Raw genomic sequence first — 26340 nt, 5'->3', positions numbered from 1 at the left:
CGGAGCAAGAAAGTTAAAAGCATAATTAAACATCCAAGGGAGAGGGAGGAAGAGAAACTTGGGAGGCATGGAAGAGCCCACAGAGACGGAGCCAGCTGGGGAAAAAGTGGAACCTAATCTCAAGGCGGCCGGTGGGGAGATCCTGCCCGCCGGGCGGTCAGGGCTGCGGCTCCGAGGATGGGTCGTTGAGTCCCGCCACCGTCCTATTATCAATTCCCTTGCTCGCCAACAGTACGCAGTTCATGCGCCACCTTGGTTTTCTTTTTTCTTGTTTACTTCACTAAAACCGTTTTTTGTGCTCTGGGATTAAAATGTGCAAGTCCCACATGTTCTTGAGTCACTTAATTTTCTTTTTCTCCAGAAATATAGACGTAATTGAGTTAACCTTTCAAACCATGCAAAGCTGTTTGCCCTAATGATGAGAGTGAAGAGGGTATTGATTAACTCTCTCTTCCGGCTTCTTTCTCATTTTCTGTACTTTGAAGGTTGACATATGCATGCAGGTGGGAAGAAAAGCTTGGAACGTCCCACTTACCCGAGATGGTATTTGGGGATAGTTCTTTAACTCTTTTACATGAGGAGACGGCAGTCAAAATTTCTTTTAACGCATTCGATGCTCTTAGTGAGTGGAAGCATGAAGGTTTACCGCCTGTGGAAGTCCCCGCTGCTGCCAAGTGGAAATTTAGAAGGTTCATGGGATACACATTTTAGTTGCTCTGATATTTTATTTACTTCTTTTCAATTCTGTCTTCTCAAGTTTCTCTTGGAAATGTTCCTGATGAGTATTGAAGTCCCGATATTCTTTAGTTGTTATTGTTAAAGCCGTGATTGGGTTCATCCTGACATGGCTTAATTGAAGTTCGGAGGCTTTTTCATCACTAACCACAACATTTTACTTTTAAAAAAAGCAAAAGATTTTTCCAAACTTTTAAACCTATGGGATTATTTTCATTAACACTTCCCCTCATGGCCATGCTTAAACAAACGAATAGGGGGTCCGACATTAGATGACATAAACAGGATAGGAACTAGGTTTAACTAAACATACTTTTAATTCTAAGACTATGTTACAGTTGGGTCTTGGTACTAAATTGACAAGCTAATGTTACCTGACCTTTTATTAACTAATAACCACAGGATTTTCCAAATTTTAACACCTTGTGAGATTATTTTCATCAACACTTGTGCCTCAAAATAGGAAAAAAAAATCTTTCAGTTGTTTGACAAATTCTGTACAACTAAGTTCATGTGCTTCTAGATTATGGAAAATTGTCCGAATGCTGTGGTCTTTGTTCGAGTGTGGTTACCACATCTATGTGAGAAGAGGAAAGCATACCTCCTTTTGGCATGATACTTGGCTTGGGGATGTTTGCCTGGCTAGTGTCTTCCCGTGCATCTATAGACTGGCTGCAAACCTAGTTGTGATTATTAGAGACTCACAGTCAAATAAGTCTAACAACGGCTATAATCCTAGGAGAGCTCTCATGGATGAGGAATCCTTGGAAGCTATGAATCTTCTCACCCTTCTTAAAGCTAGATATAATAGGGGCTGGGTTTTCGATAACATGGTGTGGAGTCGAGACCCCTCTGGCTGTTATTCATTTGCTTCCTACTACTCATTTGGGCCAACCATGACTCTTCTTCCATAGGGAATGCTTTTTGGAAAATCCCAGCCCCATCCAAAGTGGCCTGATTTTGTTGGTGTGCCAAGGCAATATCCTTATGGCTATCAGCTCTCTAAGATGGGAAGAGCCGTGGACCAACCCCTCTTGCCAGCTTTGTGTGCACCAACTGGAATCTTTCAATGACCTCCTTCTCCATTGCCCAGTTATCCAAAAAATTTGGGGTGCTTTCACCCTTAAATTTGGGCTCTTGACTTGCTTACCCCTTCTTTTCCCTCCTCTCTCAAACAGTCAGTTGAAGCAAAACAGGTGAGGACTTTTGGGGGCTCACCAATGCAGAGATCTCTTGGAATGCTTGGAATGAGAGGAATCATTTATTGCATTCTCAGTGTCTCAGAACTATTTTCTTTTTCAAAAAAATAAAAATAAAAATTGATTGCATTCTACTTTGGGCAAGCAAGTTAAAAGATACAGCCATCTCCCAACTCAGTTATAAGGAGAAATTGGCGATCAATCATTCATCATCTGCACATCATATCAATCAGCAGTCACGTGAGATCCTCCTCCAGAAGGTTGGTTGAAACTCAACTTTGATAACTACTGCTTTAGGGGAAATCCTGGGCCTACGGGTGGTGGGGGAGTAATTCAAGACTCAAAGGGGACTGTTCTCCTTGTTTACTCTGTGCCATTTGGGCAAAGTGATTCCATAGTGGCAGATTTCCTTGTTTTATGGCTTACTGTCCCTTTGCTTCCTTTTCTGTTTCTTTTATTGCTATGGCTCCTTGAGCTATTGCTTTTGTATTCTCCCTCTTTTGAATCTTTTGGCCCCTTCATTTGGGCTCTCTTAATGACTTCTATTTTTCTTATTATCCTTAAAAAAATATTTTTTTTTGTGCTTGAGGTGTTTATAAATTTCTTGAATTGATAAATGATATCATGCGATAATGGCATAATTTGTTTTTGCAGCAAGCCTTCTCAGCAGGTGATACTAGATTATGATTATACCTTCACTACACCTTATTGTGGGGGTGAAGCAATTGACAGAGATCCAGAGAAGGTTAATTCAGCTCTCATGTAATTTTTTTGTAATTCTTTTGAAGGAGAAAAGATATGAAAGAATTTTGAGTTGGTTAGAGTTTCCATATCTCATTATTTGGATGCCTTTCAAATGGGAGCTTAGTTCAAAGCATGGACTTTGATGCTTCTAGCTTGGCGCTGTGAAAACAGTGCCAAAAAGCTGAGATCCATGTTTCTGAAGCCTAGAACGTTAGAGCTGCTTTAAAGTAATTTTAACAGAAGACAAAGATTGACAAGTGGGATTTTTTTGACTTAGTGGCATGGTTCACCTATTGTGCTTGAGGGAATATTGCATCTACGAGGAGAAAATAGTTTAGCATATACCAAAGAACTGACTGATATGAGGCAAGATGAACATCTTATGGGTTTTTGCTTTCATAAGGAACTACTCTTGGCCTGCAGCAGCTCAGACAACAGAAAAGAGTGGTATTTGATATCCTGTGGTCAAACTATCTAAATTAATATGTAAGAAATTTGGACCAGAGCTGATACAAAAACGTCTCCATTTAGTTGGCTCAGCATTACTAGTTAAGTTTCTGTTTGAGGTTATGGGGTCCTTTCTTGGGTTCGAATCCTAGATGGAGGACCTTATGCGTTCCCAGTTGTACCTCTTACATTCTTCTTTTTGTGCCTTAATTGTCACTTTGAATCTACAAAATACTGCATATGTGTGCATTAGGATGATCTGTTTTATTATTTATTTTATTTTGATCTGTTCTATCATTTGTGGACTTATTGTTTATGATTATTTACTTTTGTCTTGTTAAGCTTGAAGCAAGTGACAAAAACTTGAGTTTGTGTTGGGAGGATAGCAGAGAAGAAATTGATTTAGTTGCATTGGCATCAAAAGAACCCATTCTCTTCTACGATGAAGTGAGTTTCTAGGATTGCAATTATACAGCATAAGAGCAATGTTCAGCTCTTTGTCAGGAAATGTTGTGGTTTTGATAGCTAAGCTCTTTTAAATTGAATGAACAGGTGGTTCTCTATGAAGATGAATTAGCTGATAGTGGAGTGTCACTCTTAACAGTAAAAGTGGTGAGTTCTTTTTCCCAAATCCCTTTAGTAGTTGTGTTTGTGCATCTCTTTCTCTATACAGCTGACGGATTATGCTCCTTGTGTTTTAATTTTGTAGAGAGTAATGCCAAATTATTGGTTTCTTCTACTGCGTTTCTGGGTAAGTTACCCTCCTTTGACTACAACAGGTTTTATCAGGAGTGGCACTATAAAAAATAAAATCGATCATGTGGTAAAATCTACTGCGTTAAAAACAGTATCTATATATAAAAGGGATCATGTGGTGTCAAAAACAGTATTTGTATGTAAAATTGATCATGTAGTGTCAAAAACAGTATCTATGTATGGGGAATGTTAAAAGTTATAGTGGTCAAGTAGGATTCCATCAGCAGAAGATGTTGGACCTCCATTGTTATTTTTATTTTTGGTTGGAAATGACCCTTACGACAGTTTGCTTCTGTATTTTTGACACAAATAGCTGCAGAGAGAATGCTCTCATCTTGTTGTCTTTGGTATCTATATAATATATCCATGGGATCTTTGTTGTAAATGCATTCCTAACAAGAATTTTGGATGTGTGAAAAAAATCTGGTTTGTTCTGACCATTATATTCTTATTGCAGCTAAGAGTTGATGGAGTACTTATGAGGTTGAGGGACACACGATTGTATTGTAGTTTTGGAAGTGATCCCCATGCCATCCCGATTATTCTTCGAGAGAGTTGCTGGAGAGAAGTAACTTTTCAAGATTTATCTGCTGTGAGTTTACCCTTTTATTCTTTATATAAGTTCATACTCTGAAAACTTGGTTCTTACAAAATTTGTTTAAAAACTTCATAAGGTAATAGCCCACAGTTCTCGTCTAATTGCATTGCAACAGTTTGTTCAAGTTGTATACATACAATAAATTATTTTTGGAAAGGAGGTTTAATTGGATGCACTCAATGTGGAATTGGTCTTCAATCAGTAAATTTTGAATCTATTTTTTAAATAGTAATGTGGTGAAGGGCAACTGGGCCTTAGTCATTGGCTGGGATAGCCAAAATTCCTCCTCTCCTCAGTGCCTCAACCAGGTCTTTGATGAAATAGTGGACCTCTCTTTTGAATGATGTTGTATGAGGACCAAAGTACCCAGATCAGCAAATTTAGTTGCTGATTGACTAGCCAAAGCTGGATTGATCAAACCTCCTTGGCCTCTGGGCCTTCCCTTCCTATCTTTATTGTCCTTTGGCCAAATTCTACTTTATGTTGCACTCTATGTGCTCTTGAGTCTGTTCTCTTTTTTTAATAAAAAAGCCTTTCGCTATTTTCGAAAAAAAGTGGTCTAGCATAATTAGCTAGAGTATTTAGTTGAAATTTGAAGATTAAGGAATACCATATTCAATAACGAAAGGAATATGAGGATTTCTAAAAGTTAGTAGGGGATTAAACTACTAGACACACCATGAACTTATGGGAGAGTAACTAAAAAGAGGTGTTGGAAGATCAAGAATGAGTTTACTTTCTTGTTTGGGAGGATATGAACCAGGCAATGCTCTTAAAATGGTTGTGAAAATACAACAATGTTTCTTCTAATCTTTGGAAGGAAATGGTATCTGCGAAACTTGGCCGTCCTTCTCCTTGGTGGATCTCAAGTGGTAATCGGAGAAGTCTTTCTCCAATTTGGAGATCATTATATCTTCTTATCCCCAAGTTCTCTTCAGCTTTCAGATTCTATGTTACTGGTGGACGGGTCAAGCGCCTTTACAGTCAACTTACAGGAACATTCTCCTCCTATCTCTGTGAAAGGATATATCGGTTGTTGATGTTTTCGAAGATGATGGATTGAACTTTTGCACCCTAGAAGGGGTCTCTCTGATACCGAGGCTTTGGGGGCAAGTAGGTCGATGGAATTTTTACAAACATTCAGATTGGGCCTTTAATTGCAGATAAGATGATATGGTGGCTTGATAAAAGTGGTATCTTCATAGTATCCTCTACTTACAACTTCATCAACGGTTGGCATACAAACCAAAGGGATCATGAGGTTCTTTTTTCATGGCGTCTCTATGTCCCGCCAAAGATAAAATTTTTTGTTTGGAGTGCTTACCATGGAAAGATACTTTCGGTAGATGTGCTCAGAAGAAGAGGTCATCCAGCAATTGACCCTCTCTGTCCCCTATGTAACTTTGAGGTTGAATCAGTCAACCACATTTTGCTCCACTGCTCGTTTTCGTGGAGGGTATGGTCTTCCATTCTCACTAAGATGGGGTTTACCATTCTGTATGTCAGTGCATCTGATTTCTTTCAGTAAGATGCTCATTGGTACTCCCCTTCTTGGGCTTGGTAAACTTCTGATTTCTGCATGCACTAGTTTTATTCTGTGGGGACTTTGGAATGAACGTAATCGGAGGCGTTTTGATACTAGAAGTAACTCTGTGTCTAGAGTGGCAGATTGTGTGACTGGTCAGATCTCTACTTGGCTCCTTACTAAGAAGCCTTTCTCCTCCTTCGCTAGTTCATCCATCTATGATAATTGGAACACTATTGCAAATATGAGTCGTGGGACCAAGAATGGACCCCCCCATAACTTGGTTTCCTTAAGTTAAATTTTGATGGTTCCTCCCAGGGTAATCCCGGAAAGGAGGGTTTTGGTGGTGTTATCTCAGATCCTTCAGGCAATCAATGTTTATCATATGCTGGCCCGCTTGGCATTGTTGATTCAACGACGGTAGAAATTCAAGGTCTTCTCAATGGGCTTCGCGTTTACCGTGACCATTATAGTAGTCCTATTCACATTGAGGGGGATTTGCAGGTGGTTATTGGTTGGTGTGATAAGGCTTCCTTCCCCCCATGGCGCCATTGGGATTCCTTGCGGGAAATCCTTGAAATTTCTTCTCAATTTTCTTGTATTTGGTCTCACATTCTGAGATTTGCTAACTCGGTGGCAGATGTGCTTGCCAAGTCAGGAGCTTCCTTACAATCTCTTGTTGTTAGGGAATTGCTCCCCGTCCCTCTGTAATTCTTTGTTCTTTTGTTAATATATACATCCTTTTTCAAAAAAAAAAAAAACTTTCTTGTTTTGGAGATCAACTATGAATGCAATTCTCTCTCTTATATGACTCAACAAATAATCAAACTCCAGAGTAAAATGGAAAATGAAGACTTAAATAATGACCCAACATAATCAGGACAAGACTCGGATGATGATGCCATCGTAATTGGACATTTGGAGAATTCATGAGAATAAGAACCTAAACTTGGTTTTAATTGATTGAAAGACTCATGGAAAATCATGGCCATGTAAAGATCTGATTTGCTTTGTATAGGAAGGGAGAATGTTTCAAGAGAATATATAGGTATTATCAAGGCCATTGACTAGCCTGACAACAGTGATTGCAACATGTGCCATCAATCTCTCCCACAAATGTAGAGGTTTCAAAGTTAGCCTACATCAGACTGCATATGTTGTTGCAATCTTAATGGACAAGTGACAAATCCAACAGAATAGGAGTGCAGTGCTGATTGATAGACAACTTATACCAGAAATAGACTCTTTTCACCACCTAAGAATTACGAAGAATGATGCGATATTTAGGAAGACATATCACATATAATAAGTGCAAGATGGTCCAAGTTGTTCTTTGGGAAAATTTCTCTTTTTTTCTTTCTCGTGGATTGGTGTGTAGTTATCATTTAAATTTTACCTTTGATAGTTTAATCTCCTTAAGTTTCCCACTCAATGAAATGGAGAAATGCTGAATTTGTATTTTAGAATGCCTGATCTGTTTTTATATATATCTAAGATCAGTGAACCTCTCTATCTTTTGCATAAACAAGTTCTTTTTTCTTTTGTTCTTTCCCTCTCTTTTGTCTCTAATCGGTTGAAATGTGTATGCACTATGCAGCAAGGGTTTTCTTCAGATTCAGCATCATACAGTGACCCAAATCTCATCATGCAGACAATCCCTGTAATCATGAAGAAGACCCAGAAACTGAGGTTCCCTGGGTAATCAGAATATCCTGTTTTTCTCTTACAATATGGGAGGAGTTATTTGAGCCTCTCTCTCTTGCATGGATTCGAAATTCCATGTCTTCCTGTATTTATGGTGATGGCACATAACATCTGCCTCTGACTATACCTGGTTCACCTTCTCTTTCTCTTTCCTTATCTCATTTTTGACAATGTAAACAGACTCATTTGAGAATTAGTGAAAGATGCTAGACAGAGAAGCATGCCAGTCAACATATTTCTTGAACTATCAGCAAAACTGAAGTTAAGAAGCCTGTTGAATAATTTCTCCATTTGTGCATGTTATCTTGTGCAGGAGTCATGCTAATCTTTTCTGAAGAGGTGCCCCTCCCCTTTTCCTTCTGTCTAAAGTTTTCGACGGTTCGTGGGCATACTCATTTTCATGTGTAGTTCATTCACTTTGTTTTTGTGATTTGGGGGAAATTAATCCCCTAAACCACTTTCACATTCTCGTTTGTCGTATTTAGAAAAATATAAATTTCAAAAATTAAAATACGTGTGTCTGACGTAAGCCAGTCATATCCGGTAAAAAGTTCCAATTGTTACACGTAGCGATAATCCGGAGATAGAAGTCATTTGTGCGGATAATTAGGTCACAATCAAGAGATCAATGACATCCCTCGTTTCAAATCCGAACACTCCGCAGTCAGCGCTTGGTAATTTTGCTTCCCGACTCCCGAACTCTCTTTCTCTATAAGATCGTCATGAGACATTCTTACCCTTTTTGATAAAGACGATGACTCGTATCCAAGAGCTACCGACGATAAAAAATTTCGTCGTCTTCAAGGAGTTTCAGTTCCTTCCTGTTTTCGGTTAGTTTCCAAGTTCCAACTCTTCTAGAGTTTGTCTTTTGATTAGGAATTTGCTCAAGTTCTCCTTTGCTGAACAGTATTTTGATTCAATCAAAAAAGGAATTTATTTTGCAACAGAATTGGCAATTTGCCAAGTGTTACTTTGCAAGTTCGAGTTGCATTTGAAAAAAAAAAAAGCTGCTGATTGGATAGCGAAGGAGTTGAAATTGGGTACGTTGTTGAATACCTCAAGTTGATCTATCGAGCAGTTCTTGATTTTTGAACTAAATACTTGTTCTTTGCAGTTGGTCAATTAACTTTATCTGACCCTTGTTCCAGTAGTCTCTTATATTCATGCAGTTATGACGTTGCTCTTTGATGAGAACGCACTTGTCTTTCTACCTTTTAACGTTTTTTTTACTGATGGCTTACAACGTACAAGCAATCATACATCACAGCAATAGGAAGTCCAGTCTCTATATCAATACTCTTATGATCAAATCCTTTTTTCCTATGTCCTTGGAGCAAAAATTTCTACTTGTCTTTTCTTTTTTCTTTGTTCTGGAAAAAAAAACTGATTGTTTATATTATGAATGAAGTTGGTCGCATGTGATTTTCCTTATAATGAGAATGTTAAATCATGACCCTATCAATATGGTGCCTTTGTAATTATTTCTGGGACAATGTCTTTCTCTTTTTCTGACATGGAGTTTTCTCATTTTGATAGGTCGATTCAATGCCATATCTGCACAAGGGTCTTTCGGTGAAATCGTTTTCTCCAACATTCTGTTAGTCATATTCTGTTTGCTACTAGGAGTTTGTTTCTTTAGCAAAATCGTTCCATGCTTGGGACACTTACATCTGAGTAACCTGTCTTCAAAGGATATTGTATGGGTAAGCTTGGTAAAGAGGGATAGTGAAGCATCTAGGTAAAGATAAACTAAATCTGAATTCCTGGATGATCTAATTTTACAAATTGAGGTGTCTTTTTGTTTTGCTGGAAGTAGGCCTGCATAATATTTAAGTATTAATCTGAGGTTACTATAATGGTAAATCATACCACCTCATTTTACATGAAACATTTTGACCGAAAGCGAACGTTCTCCCGTTATGAATGGATTTCACCTTTGCAGACTTTGGGCATGAGGTTTGTAAATCCAGATAAACTAGTGTCTGACATCACTTTCCTCATGCACTCACGTACATAGTAACCTCACTGAAAGAAGGTGAATTCTTTTTTCTAACACTAATTTTCCAGTGCATAGAAGCACTAACTTCCTTCCTTGCATGCAATTTTCTCTTGTTCTTTATTATTTATTAAAAATACTGACTTCTCAATCAATATTTGGAAGGAGAAGTAATAGAGGAAGTTATGGTTGTATTTCAAAAACAACAATTATTTGAAAGAAAAATGTAATAGAAAAGCTCATCCAAAGTGTTTTTAAATTGAATTGATTATGGGAGACCGATGACTGCTGGTAAATGTCCTTTATCCAATATGACTTTCAAGTGATTGGGTCTTACATTGGTGGGATAAAGATCAATGCTAGTGTAGACAAAATTAGTTCAAAAGGCTGTTTTCTTGGATCGCATAATTTTTGGGTTTTCAATTTGTATGATATGTTGTATGATCCAGCTATAGATTTCTGACTCTTAAAGTTGATTCTTGGACATGTATCATTTCATAACTATTTCAGATAAGGCATTGTTTTTCGACTACACCTACTGAAAAACCTGAGGAAGGTCAGGAGGGAGTAAAAGAAGAGAGAAAAGTGAGTTCTTAAGCTTTGGTTTCTAATATATATTTGTACAACTCCTCCATTGTTGTTTTTGTTGTTTGTCTGGACCACTTGATAATATTTTACTTTTAGAATCAGTTTTAGGCAGCAGAAGGTTCAAACCTCATTCTTCAAATATTCAGTTCTTATTTGTTTAGTGACCAAAAGAAACCTACTAACTGAAGGTATAGCAGATGGTATGTTTTTTTTTTTTTTTTGAAATGAATAGCAGATGGTATGTTGGCCTCTAAATCCAACAAAGCTGGAAACATGTGTCTTTTAATTACATGTAACTGGAACCGTTAAGCATCATACATCTCTATAGAAAATAATGTTTCATGTTTAAAAAAATAGGTATCAATTTTTATTCTTGAATTGTTTGTCAAAGATAATCTCTCTCTTTCTCTCTCTCTCTCTTCCCTTTTCCATGCAAACACTAAAACACACTACTTGTATGATTTTGAATCTCTATCATGTCAAAGTTGGGTCCAGCTTGATCCCAAATGACTAGCTGAAGTTAGATGCCTTTCCTCGATTAGTAAGTATTAAGTTTTTTTTTTTCTCTTTTTGGTGACATTAGCTGAAGTTGCTTCACCATTTCCCTTAACGCTGGGGGAGAATTGTGGAGTGGATGGACTCCCTCCCTCTCTTCCCCAAGAGGGAAGCGGGTTGAGGGAAAGGAAAGTGGGTGCATGTCTTGAGGCTTCCCTCTTCCGTATTGAGCTAAGAAAGTGAGAGGAAGGCAGGAGTCCCTCTTAGCAATGGAAATAGGGCTGGTTAAGTAGGGAAAACACCTGCTTTGAGCCACTTAACATGGGAATGGGGAAGCCACCCCCCTGTGAGCAGGGGTGGGTTCTATAGAAGAACCCTGTCTAATTTTGAGGCAGATGGTTTTGCCACCCCACCTTTGAGGATGAAACATATGCAGAGAAGAGGTGCTCCTCTCTGTAATTACAGAAATGGAAGAGCTTGTCCTGTCTGTAAAAAAAAAATGACGGAGGGAGGAGGGGCCTTGCTTCCCTCTATGTATAGAGAGGAGGAGCCTCTCCTTCCTCCCCCAGTTCCCTTGTTTGTTCAGATGGAGGAAATTGCCTCCTGCTGCCAGCCCTTGTGTGTACTCCCTTCTTCAAAAGGGAAGGAAAGTGGGGGACGGGACCTCCTTTTCCTTCATATACACATACACATAGAATACATTGGAAAAAAGGGGGAAGACGTGGGCCCCACACTTCATTTTAATAGATTGTTTTAGTTACATGTGAGTTTATAAGGCGTTTGTGCCTTTTTAGAATGGAAAAAGAATGCGGCAGTGAAATTTCAAGGAGGGAATTGAGTATAATTATCAATATGTGGGGGAGTTGGACGTAATCTGCAATTTCTTAGGGGTTGAGTGTAACTAATTGGTATTTGAAAATCAAGGAATTGAAGCCATAATTTGATGCTTGTTGTTCATGATTTTGTAGAATTTCAATGACATTCATTGACAAGGATAGCGAGGAGAAGCTTATAAAGGTCCCAATTGGCATGTCTATGTTAGAAGCTGCTCATGAAAATGATATAGAACTAGAAGGCAAGTAGTCCAAACTATCTCTGGTGAGCTGGACGGTACGCCAGAGGAGACGGTACACCGAGAGGGAGAAGAGAGGGAGACCGAGAGGCTCTGCGATGGAGCGGCGGTAGGCAACTATGACGGAAGCTCGGTGATGGCGGCTCTGCGACGGAGGCTGAGAGGGAGGCCGAAAGGGAAAAAAAATTTCTGGGGAGGAAGGCCGAGGGGGAGAAGAGACGAAGGGAGTGCGAAGACGAGAGGAAGAAGAGAACGGGAGAACAAAAATTTTTGGGGGAGGAAGGCCGAGAGGGAGAAGAGAGCGCTAGAGAGAAAAAAAAATTTCGTCGGGGGAGGTAACGACGCGTCCTGAGCAACGCTTCAAGTGGATGATTCAGGTTTAGTTTAGGTGGAGCCTGGCCTGGTTCGACTAATATCTGGCTTCTTGTGATGGGTGGCCTGATGATAGGCTTCTGTTGGATTCTTTAGCATTGGCCTTTTCAAAACCATAGTAGACTTGTCAATTGTGATTTTGGGCCGGTTTTCCCTTTTTGTCCTAAATGACTAAAATATTCTTACCCATAAAAATTACAAAAGATAGTTCTAATGTTCATTTCTGCCCCAATCTGTCTATATGTATCTATATCTAAATCTATATATAGATATAATTTTTGAATATATATATATACACACATAACAGTTTTTGAATTTTGGCCAAACTTACACAGGAATTAGAAAAAATACCCCTATACACAGGAATTATAAAAAATATGACAAGTCTACTATGGTTCTTCATGGGTTACCTCTCTCTGAAGACCCATCATTGATTGAGACAACTGATTATCCTTAAGAGGTCTCTGTCATCTCTTTGTAGACTCTGCAAGGAATCACCAGTGGGTCTTTAAGTCATCCTCCATGGATTACCCTTGTCTAGAAACATGTCATTGACCAAGTAATTGAGTATCTCTAAGAGGTCTTTGTCATCTCTCTGGAGATCTAACAAAGAATTTCCAAGAGGCCTTGAACTTGTCCTTCATAGATTACTCCTCTCTGGAGACTAATCATTTACTAAGTCAATCAGTTATCCTAAGAGGTTTTTGTTATCTTTTCAAAGAAAAGGAGGAATCACCAAGTGGCTTTAAAACTTGTTGAATTTTGTTATCATTGTCTGCTTCTTTATATCTTTGTCATTTCTTTCTCAGCTTCATAATCTTCCAAAAAATCTATGACTCCATCTGTGATCAATAAGTTGAGTTGCCATTGCGTGAAATTTTTGCTGTATACCACTTGAAATAGTTCCAGCATCTCTCTTCATTAAAAACTGAATAGCTAGATAGCAGCTAAATTAATTGGATAATTACCCCATTCCCTTGTTACTGATATCTAAGAAATTTCGCATTGTGGTTCATATGTTATTTACAATTTTGAATATGCTTCATTACGATGTACCATATTATTTTATTTCTGAAGAGATTTGCAAGGAGCATAAGATGGTGTTGGGATGAAAAGATTCCTAAAGACTCAAAGTGCAGGAAGACGGATGTTATTTGTTTGATTTAGTTCTATCTATCCATTCATTTGCTTTTGATTGTAACATTTATTTTGCTGTCAAGTGATGGAAAGAAAAAAAAAAAGCAATCTGAGGTCCTCTAAAGATCCAGCAATGGTTTTTCAAAAACCAGAATGGAGGTTTATTGAAAGCAGCAGGAGGGTTGAAAGATCCAACACTCCATGTTTGAATGCTATTCCAATCCCCGTCTTATCATCTCTTATTACCAGTCCGCTTGCTTTAAATTTTTCTCTGAAGAAAAAGTCCAGTTGGGTCTCAGTTTTCGTTGCTTCGTTCCTTAACTTTCGCTGCTATCTGCAGTTACAGCAAGAGGCCAAGAGTAAAGGATTTCTAATTGGAAGCTTCGTTCCTTGCGGGCCAAAGTAGCAAGAGGCGCTTCTTGCCCCCCTATTGATCACATCAACCATCGCCCAAGGTAATGGTGCCCTCTAGCTGCTTTGGGGTCTCTTTAGATAAAAACTTACAGAGTGATCAGAATTCCTGATAATGGGATTAATAAATGGAAACAACTCAAAACTAATAATTTTTACCAACATTTCCTTTGTCCAAATATGAACGAAACAGCTTGTGCCTTCTGAACGTACTGAGAACAAATTTATTCACAAGATCAAATTGTTTTTTAGTCTTCAATGGGTGCTTCAGGAATCAGGGCCCTTACCGGCCAGGAAAAGCTTTATTTCCGCCGTCTGTAATGTGTTTCATTACTAAAACTTCCAGAGACTTGAATCGACTCGTGAATTTTGGTTAACTGGACTAAAATCGCAAGAAAAAAACAATTGGTTGCAGTTCCCGCAGTTCCATTCTGAACTTCTAGTCTTCTTTGATTACTTCATCCCGAATTTCAAGCTCTCGTAACTTTTTCTTTGATTTCTAGGAATCGGTTAGCATCTAATGTTTATGGAATTATATGTTTGAAAGAAACAGAGAAGCAGAGGAAAAAAAAGAACGGCAGAAGAGAGCAAGCGAGAGACAAAATGGGCAGCGAGTAACTGTATGGACTGATTATTCACGCATCAAAGTCGGAGATTCAAGTCAAGTTTAGCCAACTCCTGCTTAGGGGTTGGCAATTCCACACGAAAGCTTCCGGGCCACATCATATCCATGGCCTCTTCGAGCATGAACGGCGTCCAGGCCGTTCCAAATCCGTTAGTGGAGTTGTCAAATCTTGCCACCATGCGAGCCCCTGTATCTTCTTTCTGCGGCTTATGTACCATAGAGTGTGGCTGAGCCCCCAAAGAACGGATCAGAGGCACGTTCAGCGAGCCCATGCCAAGCATCACCATCCTGTGTGACAGAGACCTCCTGGCGATGCCTCTCTCCCTTTTGTGGGCGTTCTGATGCCCGCCCAATGCTTGGGAACTGAAGAACTTCCTCATGCAGAAATTGCAGGAGAAGACCTTACTGGAAGTGGGTTTCGTCTGTGAATCAGAAATCTCAGCTTGTACAGACTCGTTCCTTCCAAGGCTGAGGTTCAGCCAGGCCTCGGAATTACCTTCACCTTCCTCCTCCTGGAAACCCTCCTCCTCGTAGCTGGTTTTTGATCCGTTGGCCTGGTTATTGCTTGGTAGCATCTCCCTTGATTCATCATCTTCCAATTCGAAGTCTGTCATCTTAGAGTTCTTTATATGATCACAGAAGAGCGGAAAAAAGATATGGTTTGTGGTAGAGGCTCACAGAGTGGAGGGGGTTGGCCTTATAATGGGGGAGAGAGCTCATGGAGAAGAAAGAATAAATTGAGGGTGGGAGAGGTATCAGAAGAGAGAAGGAAGTGGAGTTTGTTTTCTATCTCCTTGTCTATCAACAAAAGGGTCCCGCAAAGCATTGCCTGGTATTCGAGGGGCAATGCTTGTGTCATCTTCACTGTTCCTCATGTCAGGCTTTGGATCTATACTTTCACATCTTTTTCTCCATTAAAGTTTCACCAACTTTACATGGCTCCTCCCATACCTTCATTGGTCAAATCTTTAAAATTGTAACATAGTTTTAAACTGCACTGGATTTTCTCCTTTTCTTTTCCATTCAAAGTTAAACAACTTGTGTAACTTGCTTTCTGGATTAGGTGGAAGAAAGGAAAGAAGCAGAGGGACATATTCAGATATGTACACAGAAAGGGGGGTCTTTTCCCCCTTTTCTTGTAAATGAATGTGTGAATGATAAGCTTCTTCTTTGCAGGTAAGAGAAGTGGAGATGCTTCTTTATGCAATTTATATTGCTGTAAACCAGGGCCCCACGGTAAAATACCAATAATGGAGATAAAAGGTCGGTGTATGTGGGTGCTCTGTTTTTTTCTCTTTTTGTTTTTGAATTGTTTTCTCTTGTGTTATAATTTAATATGAAGAGCAGATGAACAATTATCTATGTGTGGAGCTTCTTGTGTCTTTTCTGGCCATCCTGTAGTAGTGGGCAATGTGTATGCACAGTAGAAGAGCATTTGTGACCACTTGTACTTATTCTGAGAATCTGGCTGTTATAAATCCAAGGAGAAGACAAGAGGGAGCTCAGTTTTGCAAAAAGGGGTTGGTTTTGTTGTCTCTAATCAAAATAATTCAAATACCTGATGATACTCTCTCAGAGATAAAATTCCTGTGGTGTCACTGGAACTTCAAACTTTTTTTTTGTTTTCCTTTCCTTCACTTCTTGTGTCTCTTACTTAAGACAGGCTGACACCCATAATACCAGCTTCTTGTAGTTCCTGAGGATAAGATTTTTCATTAAAGTTGCTCCTCTTGATGGTGTCTTTGTCAATTCTAACCTAACCCTGAATGTCATATAGATGACCAGAGTGATCAGACGAGACTGATCAAAGTACTTTTTCTTCCCAAATGCCAGTGTTCTTTATCAGTTAAAGGCTATCTAGTTTTTTAGAGAAGAGATTGGAAAAGGTGATAAGACCCACGAATCTCCAAAGTGGAAGCTCTGTTAAGCTGCTTTTGACATATTCTTGGGAGTTTCTTTGTGCTGGGCCACTGTTATGTGTGAGAATAATGTATTATGATCACTTAACGTCTCTGTCACTCCTTGTTGCTTGTGGATCTGGTTCCCCCAGGATGTTGATACAGAACCCACATGACAAGGAGACCCATTAAGCTGTCAGGTCAGCTAAGGTTCTCATTGTACAATGAGCTCAAGCAGGAAATCTTGCTCCAACGGCGTGAATGCATGGCCAGAAATCGCCCATGCCGTCCAGAACTCTTTTTTGGAGACACTGAATGCCATTAGCAGAGTTCAGTTCCTTTCAATAAATGAGTTTGAGCTTTGGTAATGTGGTCTTTTCTAGTTGGCTTTGATCAGTTACAAGAGATTTTGATCTTTCTGGTAAGAGCTGATTAACTTTTCCTTACAGTTCTTGAAAAGAAGCTCCCGTGGGAAGTGAAATCGAAACTAATCTAGTAGGCTGAATCTTATGAAATCTATATAGTTAGTATAAGAATTGGGTGGAGAGGTTTTGGGAGTTTTCTGACATGACAATTGCTCTCGTCCCATCAGACAGCTTAAGCAAACAGGAGTTCAGAATCTCAAACCAGGAACTCATGGCGGTGCCTCTCTCTTCTCCCTCCATCTATAGAAATCGAAGTAGAAGAAAAAAGTGGATAAAGCAGTGGGAAATCGAGATTGAAAGAACCTGATAGAGCATTTAGAGAATTAAATCAAAGCCCAGGAGCAAATTTGATATTCCCAAAATCGTTCGAGAGTAACAATCCCAGATTGAAAGATGTGGAAAAGTAAAAGTGAATATCATAATTTTCATACTGAAAAATGGGTAGAGTAAAGGGGAGGAATTACAAGAATGTTACCAAGAAGTATTCAAAATTTTGAATATTATGTAACACTAGTATTTTTAAAAATCAAATAAATATTAAATGATAAAAATTAAATAAAAATTTTTGATATGATAAAATTAATTATTAAAAATTAGTAGAAATTATTTATCATGGGTTTTACCCTCTTCCATTAGACGAACATTGAAATTTATATGTAACACATAACGTCTGAGTTGTCATAATTTCGAATACGATCATCTAAATCTATAGACTTCTATCGATCTTTGCTTTCGTCTTTGTAATTGTTAACTTAGATTAACTACCTACTTTTGCCCTCCTCTCCATACAAAAATTTAAAAATTGTTTTATTTTATGATATTAGAATTACAATCATAACTTGGTTGACTTCAATTGTACCAGACTTTGTCAATTTATCGAGTTAGTGATCAGGTTGGTTTTTATAATATGATTTATATTAATTTTTTTAATGTAAGTATGCATTAAGTGGTAATTTTAATTTATTAGAAATATTATAGTAAAAAATTAAATGGTAATGTTTTTATAGTATAAATATTATTTATTTCTATACATGTGACTTAAATTTATGTTTAAAATTTTTTATTTTCTCAAATTTTCCTTCTTTTAAATATCTTTACTTGTTGAGATATTTTGAAGAGCTTTCATTAATATTTATATATCTATATTTTGTGTTTAAACATGCATTTTCACCTAAATTAATATCAATTATTTGTCTTTATTAGTCATATAAAATAATGAAGACTAGCCACAAAACTATGAAGGTAGAAATAATTCATAGAAATATTTAAACTTAGGGTTCTAAACAGACCCTCATGCATTCTTTTTAGTGCACTTGGAAAGTTAGAGTGGAACTTAATTCAACTTATTGAAATTGTCAGAACTGGGTAGTTACGTCCACCACTGATGGATTAAGTACTTAGCTTTCCGTATTTAACAAACCGATCTGTTGAATTATATTGGCTAAGGGTTTGACAATATGACAATAGATTACCCCTTGCTTATAAAACAATAAAATCTAAAATTCCATTCCATCTTTCCCTTTCACCCTTCCTCTTCCTTCTTCTTCTTGTTTTTTTTATTATCACCAATTTTATTTTTTACCCTTTTTTTATAAATAAACTATTCTATCACGGATTTAAAATATTTATGGAGAAAATTTAACTTATCATTTTAATTACGTATAATTTTTATTAATTTCTTAAATAAAATAAATATTTTAAAATAATTAAATTTAATCTTTATTTAATTTAGAAGGGAAAGGAAACCACCACTCCCCCTTTCTTCGTCACCTATGGGAGTAAGGGAACCTTGCTGTTCATAGCAAGAAAACCAGAGACCCTAGTTAACTCTAAAGGTGACCATTTCAGTGGTAAGATAGATACCCTACTCCTTTGTCCCACAAGGGAAGGCCCTCTGATCTGGATGAGCGTCCCTTTTAGCTCAATTTAACATGCCAATCTGGGTCTAATAACACTACTTCGCTCTCTAATTTTCCTTTTGAGAGAGAAAGTGAAGAACCTCCATTGATCACAGAGGAGATTAAAAAGGCAGAGGACAGAAAATATGTCCAGAGAAACTATTATCTGGATTAGATAAAAAAACTAAGCAATAACTCATGTAAGGTTTCCCCGCACTAAAGTTTATATCTTTGCATCTTAAGGAAACTAAAGAATGTTTTTTACTGCTCCTACTAAGCCAATTTAAAAAACGGGAACGTCCTCAAAGGAACTCTCTTCTATAATCACCTCCTCAGATACAGTAACTGCAATTGCAACAATTGCTCCTTCGGTATTGCTGCTGTTCAAGTACCTTCAAACAAAGCAGAGAAAATTTTGAAAAAATGTTTATTGTCAACACTCACTTGGGCAAAAATAGTGCACAGGAAAATGAAAGAGATAAAAGTTCAAGTATCTCAAAAAGTCAAGCAAGATACAGTACCATATCACGCCATTTCAAAAAACGAAAAAAACTAGAAATTTGATTAGACATTTGAATACAGTCAATACAAGAATTATATCCATATTCATAGACTAATATATTAGGATTCACAATACCTTTATACTTGTCCAAAATGCAACCCAAGAGAAGGTTACCTGTAAAGTCCTTTCAACAAATGGGTGTTGAGTAGTGACTCAATTGCAAATTTTTAGAGATAAAATAGCGTCTGGAGACTTTAATTAATAAAGTCAGAAATAGAAACCGGAAAGAATAAGAAAAAAACCAATGGAAAGAGCACAGAATACTAAAAATTGGCAATGGGGAAACAAATAAAAAACATCTGCATACACAATCGAACCATGTACCATATTCTAACATTACTTCTTTGCAAAAGGTATAACTGATGTATCTGGACAAAATAAAGGGCCATCCAGGGTGTCTGAAGCACTTTTAGCTGCAAACTTCACCTGGTTTTACGATTTAAAATCCCACGTAGAAATTTTACAGGAAAACATCGAGGATTTGAAACTCGAGTATATGGAAACAGACTCCAAATCACCATGCCAAAGTTGTATTTTTGCATAATGTGGACAATAGCTATCTATCAAAATTTTAATTATCTTAAACTATAAAATTTAAATTAGTTTATAATAACATGTACTGGGCCCAACAGGTCAGGCTAGTGCTTCCATGATGGCTCCAGTTTTCACAGCATTGGATGGTAACAATGACAACAAGCTGGCATCCCACTCCCTCTCAGAAATGGTGGAAGTACTTGGTTGCTCGATCTCATCCACCCCTTGTACTTACCTCGGTCTTCCTCTGTTCATGGGTCGTATTTGAAAATATGGAATTGTGGCTTGCATCCTGGAAGGGTCGGTTACTTAGCAACGTAGGAAGGTTAACTCTTTTAAAATCATGCATTGCTGACATCCCAAACCATTATTTATCCTTCTTGCTTTGCCCAACTCCTGTTTGTCAGTAACCGGATATGATGAAGAAGCATTTTCTATGGAGAGGAAGCACCCTGATTTCAAGTACCATTTGGTTAGTTGGGAGGAAGTTTGCCTCCTAAAGAGCCTTGGAGGTCTCAGAATCCAGCTTACTAGGGACATGAACCATGCCTTGCTCCTTAAAATGGATTTGGATACTCAACTCATTTGCTCCAAACCTCTGGAAAGATATGGTGCTATCGAAGCTCGGCTTTACTTCGAATTGGTGGACCGAAGGGGGAAACAAAAGGCAATTATCTCCTATATGGAGATCTCTATATCTCCTTACTCCAATTTTCTCATCTGCAGTCCGATTCCATGTGGGTGATGGCCATCATATCAAATTCTGGGAGGACTAGTGGTTGGGTGATACGCCTCTTCAGAACTCTTTCCCTAGCCTCTTCAGAATTTCAAGATTAAGGAATATTACCATTGCTGAAGTCGCCAATAATGGGGGATGGAATATTCAACCTCGTCGTGGTCTATCGGAACTTGAAGGTTGTGAAGCCAGTTGCCTTTTGGACACTTGACAACTAGCTAGAATTCAAGCTAACAAATCAGATAAACTAATTTGGTGGCTGGATGAAAGTGGCTCCTTCTCAGTCTCCTTCGCTTACCTTGTTATTCGAGGAGAGATTACTCGTGTAGTCAGCACCCACCCCTAAAGTAAAATTTTTCATGTGGAGTGCATGCCGCAACAAAATCCTCTATGTTGATAATCTCAGAATTCGTGGCCAACTCGGGGTTAACCCCATTTGCCCTTTCTGCCATGCCAATGAAGAAATTGTTAACCACCTGCTTTTTCTGTGCCCTTTCTCTTGGGAGGTTTGGACATCGATTATTAGCCGAATTGGGCTCCATCTCTTAACAACAATCAAGAAGAAAGCCTACACTGAACTTTATTTCAATACAAAGCTGATTTCGTCCCACCACACGCTCTTAGAAGAGCTTCAATGGCTTCTGGACGTACAGAAGAAGAAACTAAAATAAAACGAACAGGGAAATAGGTATTACTCTGGATGCCATTTGTTGCTGAAGAACACCTCTATTTATAGGTGATTTGCAACACTGAATCGAGGACGACAATTGGGAGACAACTACGGAAATAAGAGAAAGGAAGCTTCCTTTCTCTTCCGGTGCCGATGGATGCCTCTGTCCGCTGCGACGGTCAGTACAGAGTGCACCTCTGTTTTTTGCAGCTTCCATTAATTCCCATTCACACTTGAGTCCTTTTGATTTTTTCGTTCATGCTTGGGTCTCCGATTCATGACTAAGGGCATAACTTTTATTTTGACTTGACACTAAGAATGCATTCCTATATGGTGGAGGAGATTTATATGGAACAACCACCTGGGTATGTTACTAGGGGTTGGGGAGATTTGTAAACTACATAAATCCATCTACCGTTTGAAACAAAGTCCAAAGGCCTTGTTTGATAAGTTTAGTAAAATTATCACATCATTTGGTTTTGTACGAAGTTACTATCATCATTCCTTATTTGTTTCACATAGAGCTGGAAGTGGTACTAAGGAGATTGAGGAAGTGAAACACTTCTAACCAAAGACCTTGAATCCCTCAAATATTTCTTAGGGATTGAAGTTGACAAGAGTAAGCAAAGAGTAGTTGAAGTATATTATTTTTATTTTTATTTTTGAAAAAATAGTAGAAGTATATTATTGACATGTTAGTATGAGTTATTAGAAGCCAAACCAGTGGATACTCTTATGGAAGTTGGTCAAAATTAGTTGGATGAGAAGAGCCCTTGATTAGACAATAAGACTATGTCTAGAAGATTAGGTTTGATATATGCAACTGCCATGAGACTTGACATTGCTTTTCCTGTTAGTGGGACAAATCCGTTTATGGAATCTCCGTGTAGAGTTCATCTTGAAGTAGCACAAAGAGTCTCGTAATATTTCAAGAGAGCAGATAAATGGGTACTATATACTCCTCCAGATTTTATCAATTTTTTTTTCTTTATCAAAGAAATATACTCTTCCAGATCACTTTTAGAGTTTGAAGGATACTCAAATGCAGATTATGCTGGTTTGAAAATAAAAAAGAAATCCACCATAGGTTTTTGTGTATTTGTTGGAGGAAATCTTGTTAGTTGGAAGAGTAAAAAGCAAAACGTTGTGGCATATTCTAGTACAAAGGCAGAGTATCGATCAATTACTCGTACAATTAGTGAGCTCATGTGGATACGATCAGCATTGAAAGAGTTAAAACTTGCTTCTGAAGATCCTACAGTGCTTAAATGTGATAACCAAGCAGCCATCTTTATTGCAATTAATCATATCTTCCATGAGAAAACAAAACATACAGAAGTTGACCTTCACTTTGTAAGGGATGCCGTGATAAGGTCGTTAACATGTATATTAGGACCACTAGGTAAATTGGTGAAATTTTCACAAAACCTCTTGGGAAGCGAAACTTCAATAAGTTTTGTACCAAACTGGGATTGCTTGACATATATGCTCCAACTTGGGAGGGAGGGAGGGGGGTGATTGTGTGTGTTAGAGTGTGTGTGTTGTGGGCTCTATGAAGGAGTTTATGTGCCCCAATAGAGGGTTTATGCCCACGTCTCAGGCCCGTTATGTGTAAGCCTGGATGTGAAGGGGAGTGTTGAGTGGGAAAAAAATCACACACTAAAATAAGAAAAAAATTAAATGATTTATAAGGTTGGCCATAAGCCTCTAGTTAGTCATTTTGCGATAGAATCAGGCTCAACCTAAAATCCAACAATCATAACTAAGCAATACAATTTTGGATGAACTAAAAAATCCTCCTTTCTGGCTGCTCTTTCTTTGGATATCTATAAGTTATTCTTCTTCAAGATGTCACCCATATCATTCTCAACCTATCTTCATTTCTTGTAGTCCATCAACTGATAAAGACAAGACTCCATTGACAATTTTTTTTTTTAAATTTTCATTTTGAAAAAAATAAGCTTTGTTAACTTGTGCCCTGTCAAGGCCTCTTTGAACATGCTCAAACCATTTCTATCAACTCTCTTAATTTCTCATAATATCTTCGCTTCCTAGTTCTCAACACATGCATTAAATTCTTCAAAATAAATATGCCCTTCAATGTTTACATGAAATTACTACAATGCCATTCAATGTCAACTAATTTGATATCAAAGCATAATTTTCAGAATTCATATTAAAGACTAAAAATTTTCAGAACATTGGACAGTTGTATTATCAGATATAGAATTTATTACCATATCCAATTATTTGAAACACTACTTTCAAGTACTTTTGGATAAGGTTGATTACCTAAATATCCCTAAGATTTGGAGAAATATTTATACAGCCCTGGTTCTCGTGCCATTGGTAATACTCACAAATACTAATATCACCAAAACACCTATGTATCCCTGACATTGAATTCCGCTAGTCAAGTATAACTAATACATAAGAAAAGATGAAATTACAACAAAAAATGATCGTATGATCCTTTATGACATGGACTTATGAATAATTTAATGTAGACTAACAAAAGTTATTTGGGACCAACATAACTGGTTTTCAAGTAGGTTGTCTTACTTGTGCAAGGCAACATTGACTAACTTACATGCCTATACGATAAAATAGTCATAATATCCTTTTTATAGAGCATTTCTCTTCTTTTACCATCATAGTTAGAATTTACTGAAGGAATATAACAGCAGGTATAGATCAGTATTTTTTTCTTCAGAAAAGCAGTAGTTTTGGGGATATCATAGTGGTATCTTGCTATCAATTTAAAAGACCCAGGAAAGCGCATACTTATGCAACATTTCAGAGGTAGGATATTGAGATATCTCAACCATCAATCCAGATTATATTTAAACTACAGATCGATCTCTGTCTTCATTGGTTTATTTCTTATCTTTATATTAAGAATCACACATAAAAGTTCTTATAGACTAGCACCGCATAGTTGTTGGCACAATATAGGTAGAGCTAGTGATTAATAGCAAAAAAAAAAAAAAAAAAACCATGAAGCTGATATCATGGTAAGAACAACCATGAGAAAACTTCATTCACAAATATAAAATGATAACATATTTACCAAAAAAAAAACAACGGAGGAAAATAACACATTTGTTCAGCAGGCATAATTCTGTGTCATGTAAGAATCCAACAAAAAGAAGGCCTACAAATGAAATCAGGGCCATGGGTCCCAGTGAATTTTTTTTTCTGAATGCTGTTGAAACAAACACTATAACCAACATTCTTTCAAAGCCCCATCCTTTTTTTCATTCCAACCCCCAAATAGGAAGACACAGCCTATGAAAAAAAACCAAATCCACCAGATCCTCCTTAAATAAATTTTTAGAAACTTAAAATAAATAAATCAAATCGCAAGCACAACATGGTTTTCAGAGTGGCAAGAGTACTGTCATTGCACATCAGTTGACAAGAAGGACAAAGCAAGAAATATTTTTAACCATCAGCGAAGCATAAAATCAACAATTGGCGCAAAACCCAGATAATCGAATAGAATGTCAAAAGGATATAAAGGGCTGACTGCTACGAATTATAACGACTAAAACATGCTACTGAAAAATATATTCATAGAATAAAGCAAGCTGGTGAAACATTAGACACCCATAGGATAAAACCCACAACCCAAAACAATGTATAAAAATTATAAAACACATTGAATTATGCCATATTTAACAAGAAAAAAAGCAATCTGTGAAATGTGCAAATACAAAAGTTTTGAGGAAGCACATCATGAGTAATAGGAATAAACTAAGCCGCACGTCAAAATTATTTTGATCATCAGATGCTGCAGTCAATTCAATTTGTTCCCTATAATGTTGTTTGGCGAATTATTTGTGAAACTACCTATGAGAATGCCTCAATTAGCAATTGAGTTCCAAACAATTCAGGAAAAAGGACCTACAGTTCTCAAATATGCAGCACCATCCTGGCGATCATGTTGGGAGGCTCCGGCATCACCCATCTTTTCCACCTTTCCCTATAAATCCCAACCCCAAACTCTTTCTTACCAACCAAAAAAAGCTTGTTAAACATAAATTTATCGTATCTTAATCATCATAGGCAAAAACTCAAACGTCCGTGCAAAACTTATGACCAACGCAACCACTTAAAAAAAAAAAGCAACTTGTATCTAGTCTTCCCTAGATTTTTGTATAAGCAAGACCTGCGACAATAATTTATTAATATGAGACAGATAAAGCAGTAACAAGCCATTTATCTCAGGTCCTAAAATGGCAGGACTCACAACCATTAGCGATCTGGACAAGTGCGGCAGAAGGTACCCTGAGACAACTCGCAACAAGCCCGCGCGTTGAGAGAGAGGTGAGAAGTTCGGCAGGACCCGGCTACCAAAGTATGCAACGGGAGGAGCGACTGCGCACAGCCAAGCGCTCGAAACACTCTATGGAAAAAAACGAAAAGAAACAAAACGAAGTTGTTGAATTCACCTCTTAACAATGTAAACATATTAAGGGTGTGTTATTCTCTCAGAAGCATAGCATCAAAAGGTTTTATGCACGCACCTAGGGGGGGAGGAGAAGGAACGGCGCGGCGGACGAAGGCCACCTAGCTGCGGAGGGCGCACACGGGGGCCTGCAGGAGTGGATCGCGAGGTGGCGGCTCTCGCACCGGCGAGAAAGGAGCGAGAAAAGGAACCACGCAGAGCCATGTCTCCTTAACAGTCGAAGGGTTCAGGGATCTTGCACAAAAGTTTCAGGTCCAGTAGGGTTTAAGGAGAAAAGAGCCAAAATGGGCAGCTGTGTCGGATCGGGTCGGGTTGGGTCATTATTGTGGATTGGATTGGGTTGGGTTAGTTAATTTTTTGATTCATCCGTAGGTCTTATTTTTACTCCGAACGTTTTATTTTCAAGATTATTCAATAATTAAGCAAAATAAAAAACTCTTAATTGTAAGTTTTTGATCTCTTTGTAATTATCCTAAATTTAGTATAAGACTCGTAACTTCCTTGAACTTGATACATAATTGATAAAAATTCTCATATTAGAATAGGTTAATGGTTAATACCTAAAATTATCTTTCTACTTTGTATTCGATTAGAACCAGCAAAATTTCTAGCATTCGGGTCAATTAACAATATTTGTCCCGGTCTCGCTCTTCACCGGGGAAAAAAAATGGCTCCCCTATTCTTGCTTCTTAATCCCTCCCTCTCCGTCTCTCCCAAGTTCAAATCAGGGTTTTTCTCTTGC

The 26340-nt window shown here is 37.9% G+C and overlaps 2 protein-coding genes across 4 annotated transcripts; one reads left to right on the top strand and one right to left on the bottom strand.

The window, feature by feature from the left end:
- Positions 1 to 14: 14 nt before the first annotated feature.
- On the top strand, positions 15 to 8039 carry LOC137953214 (TIP41-like protein). Its single transcript, XM_068800498.1, has 8 exons — positions 15 to 231; positions 504 to 689; positions 2589 to 2679; positions 3468 to 3572; positions 3678 to 3737; positions 3835 to 3876; positions 4339 to 4473; positions 7602 to 8039. Exons 1-8 carry the CDS (start codon positions 68 to 70, stop codon positions 7704 to 7706), a joined length of 888 nt encoding a protein of 295 aa, XP_068656599.1. The 5' UTR covers positions 15 to 67; the 3' UTR covers positions 7707 to 8039.
- A 10735-nt stretch (positions 8040 to 18774) lies between these two features.
- LOC137953678 (uncharacterized) lies at positions 18775 to 25824 on the bottom strand. Of its 3 annotated transcripts, XR_011112407.1 has the most exons (4): positions 25657 to 25824; positions 25417 to 25535; positions 25038 to 25112; positions 18775 to 19017 (listed from the first exon to the last, which is right to left on the bottom strand). XR_011112407.1 is itself a non-coding variant. In XM_068801142.1 (3 exons), the coding sequence occupies exons 1-2, from the start codon at positions 25800 to 25802 to the stop codon at positions 25385 to 25387; spliced, it is 297 nt and encodes a 98-aa protein (XP_068657243.1). In that variant the 5' UTR covers positions 25803 to 25824; the 3' UTR covers positions 18775 to 19017; positions 25380 to 25384. The 3 variants fall into 3 exon arrangements, 2 of the variants coding, with proteins under 2 accessions (XP_068657243.1, XP_068657244.1); XM_068801142.1 differs by lacking the exon at positions 25038 to 25112 and having other exon boundaries at positions 25380 to 25535; XM_068801143.1 differs by lacking the exon at positions 25038 to 25112.
- Between the last annotated feature and the right edge of the window lie 516 nt (positions 25825 to 26340).

This window comes from Aristolochia californica, unplaced genomic scaffold (assembly GCF_029961685.1).
Source record: "Aristolochia californica isolate CCGP_79_NKW_82.1479 unplaced genomic scaffold, dmAriCali1.0.hap1 SCAF_16, whole genome shotgun sequence".
NCBI classification, from domain to species: domain Eukaryota; kingdom Viridiplantae; phylum Streptophyta; class Magnoliopsida; order Piperales; family Aristolochiaceae; genus Aristolochia; species Aristolochia californica.
Note: the sequence above shows the minus strand (reverse complement) of the source record. Positions and strands in the feature narration are given on the sequence as shown.

Coding starts and splice junctions, on each gene's coding strand:
- LOC137953678 (XM_068801142.1), bottom strand. CDS start 25,802: ATGGCTCTGCGTGGTTCCTTTTCTCGCTCCTTTCTCGCCGGTGCGAGA. Junction 25,536..25,656: donor TCCTTCTCCTCCCCCCCTAG/GTGCGTGCATAA, acceptor TTTTTTCCATAG/AGTGTTTCGAGCGCTTGGCT.
- LOC137953214 (XM_068800498.1), top strand. CDS start 68: ATGGAAGAGCCCACAGAGACGGAGCCAGCTGGGGAAAAAGTGGAACCT. Junction 690..2,588: donor GCCAAGTGGAAATTTAGAAG/GTTCATGGGATA, acceptor TTGTTTTTGCAG/CAAGCCTTCTCAGCAGGTGA. Junction 3,573..3,677: donor CCATTCTCTTCTACGATGAA/GTGAGTTTCTAG, acceptor TTGAATGAACAG/GTGGTTCTCTATGAAGATGA.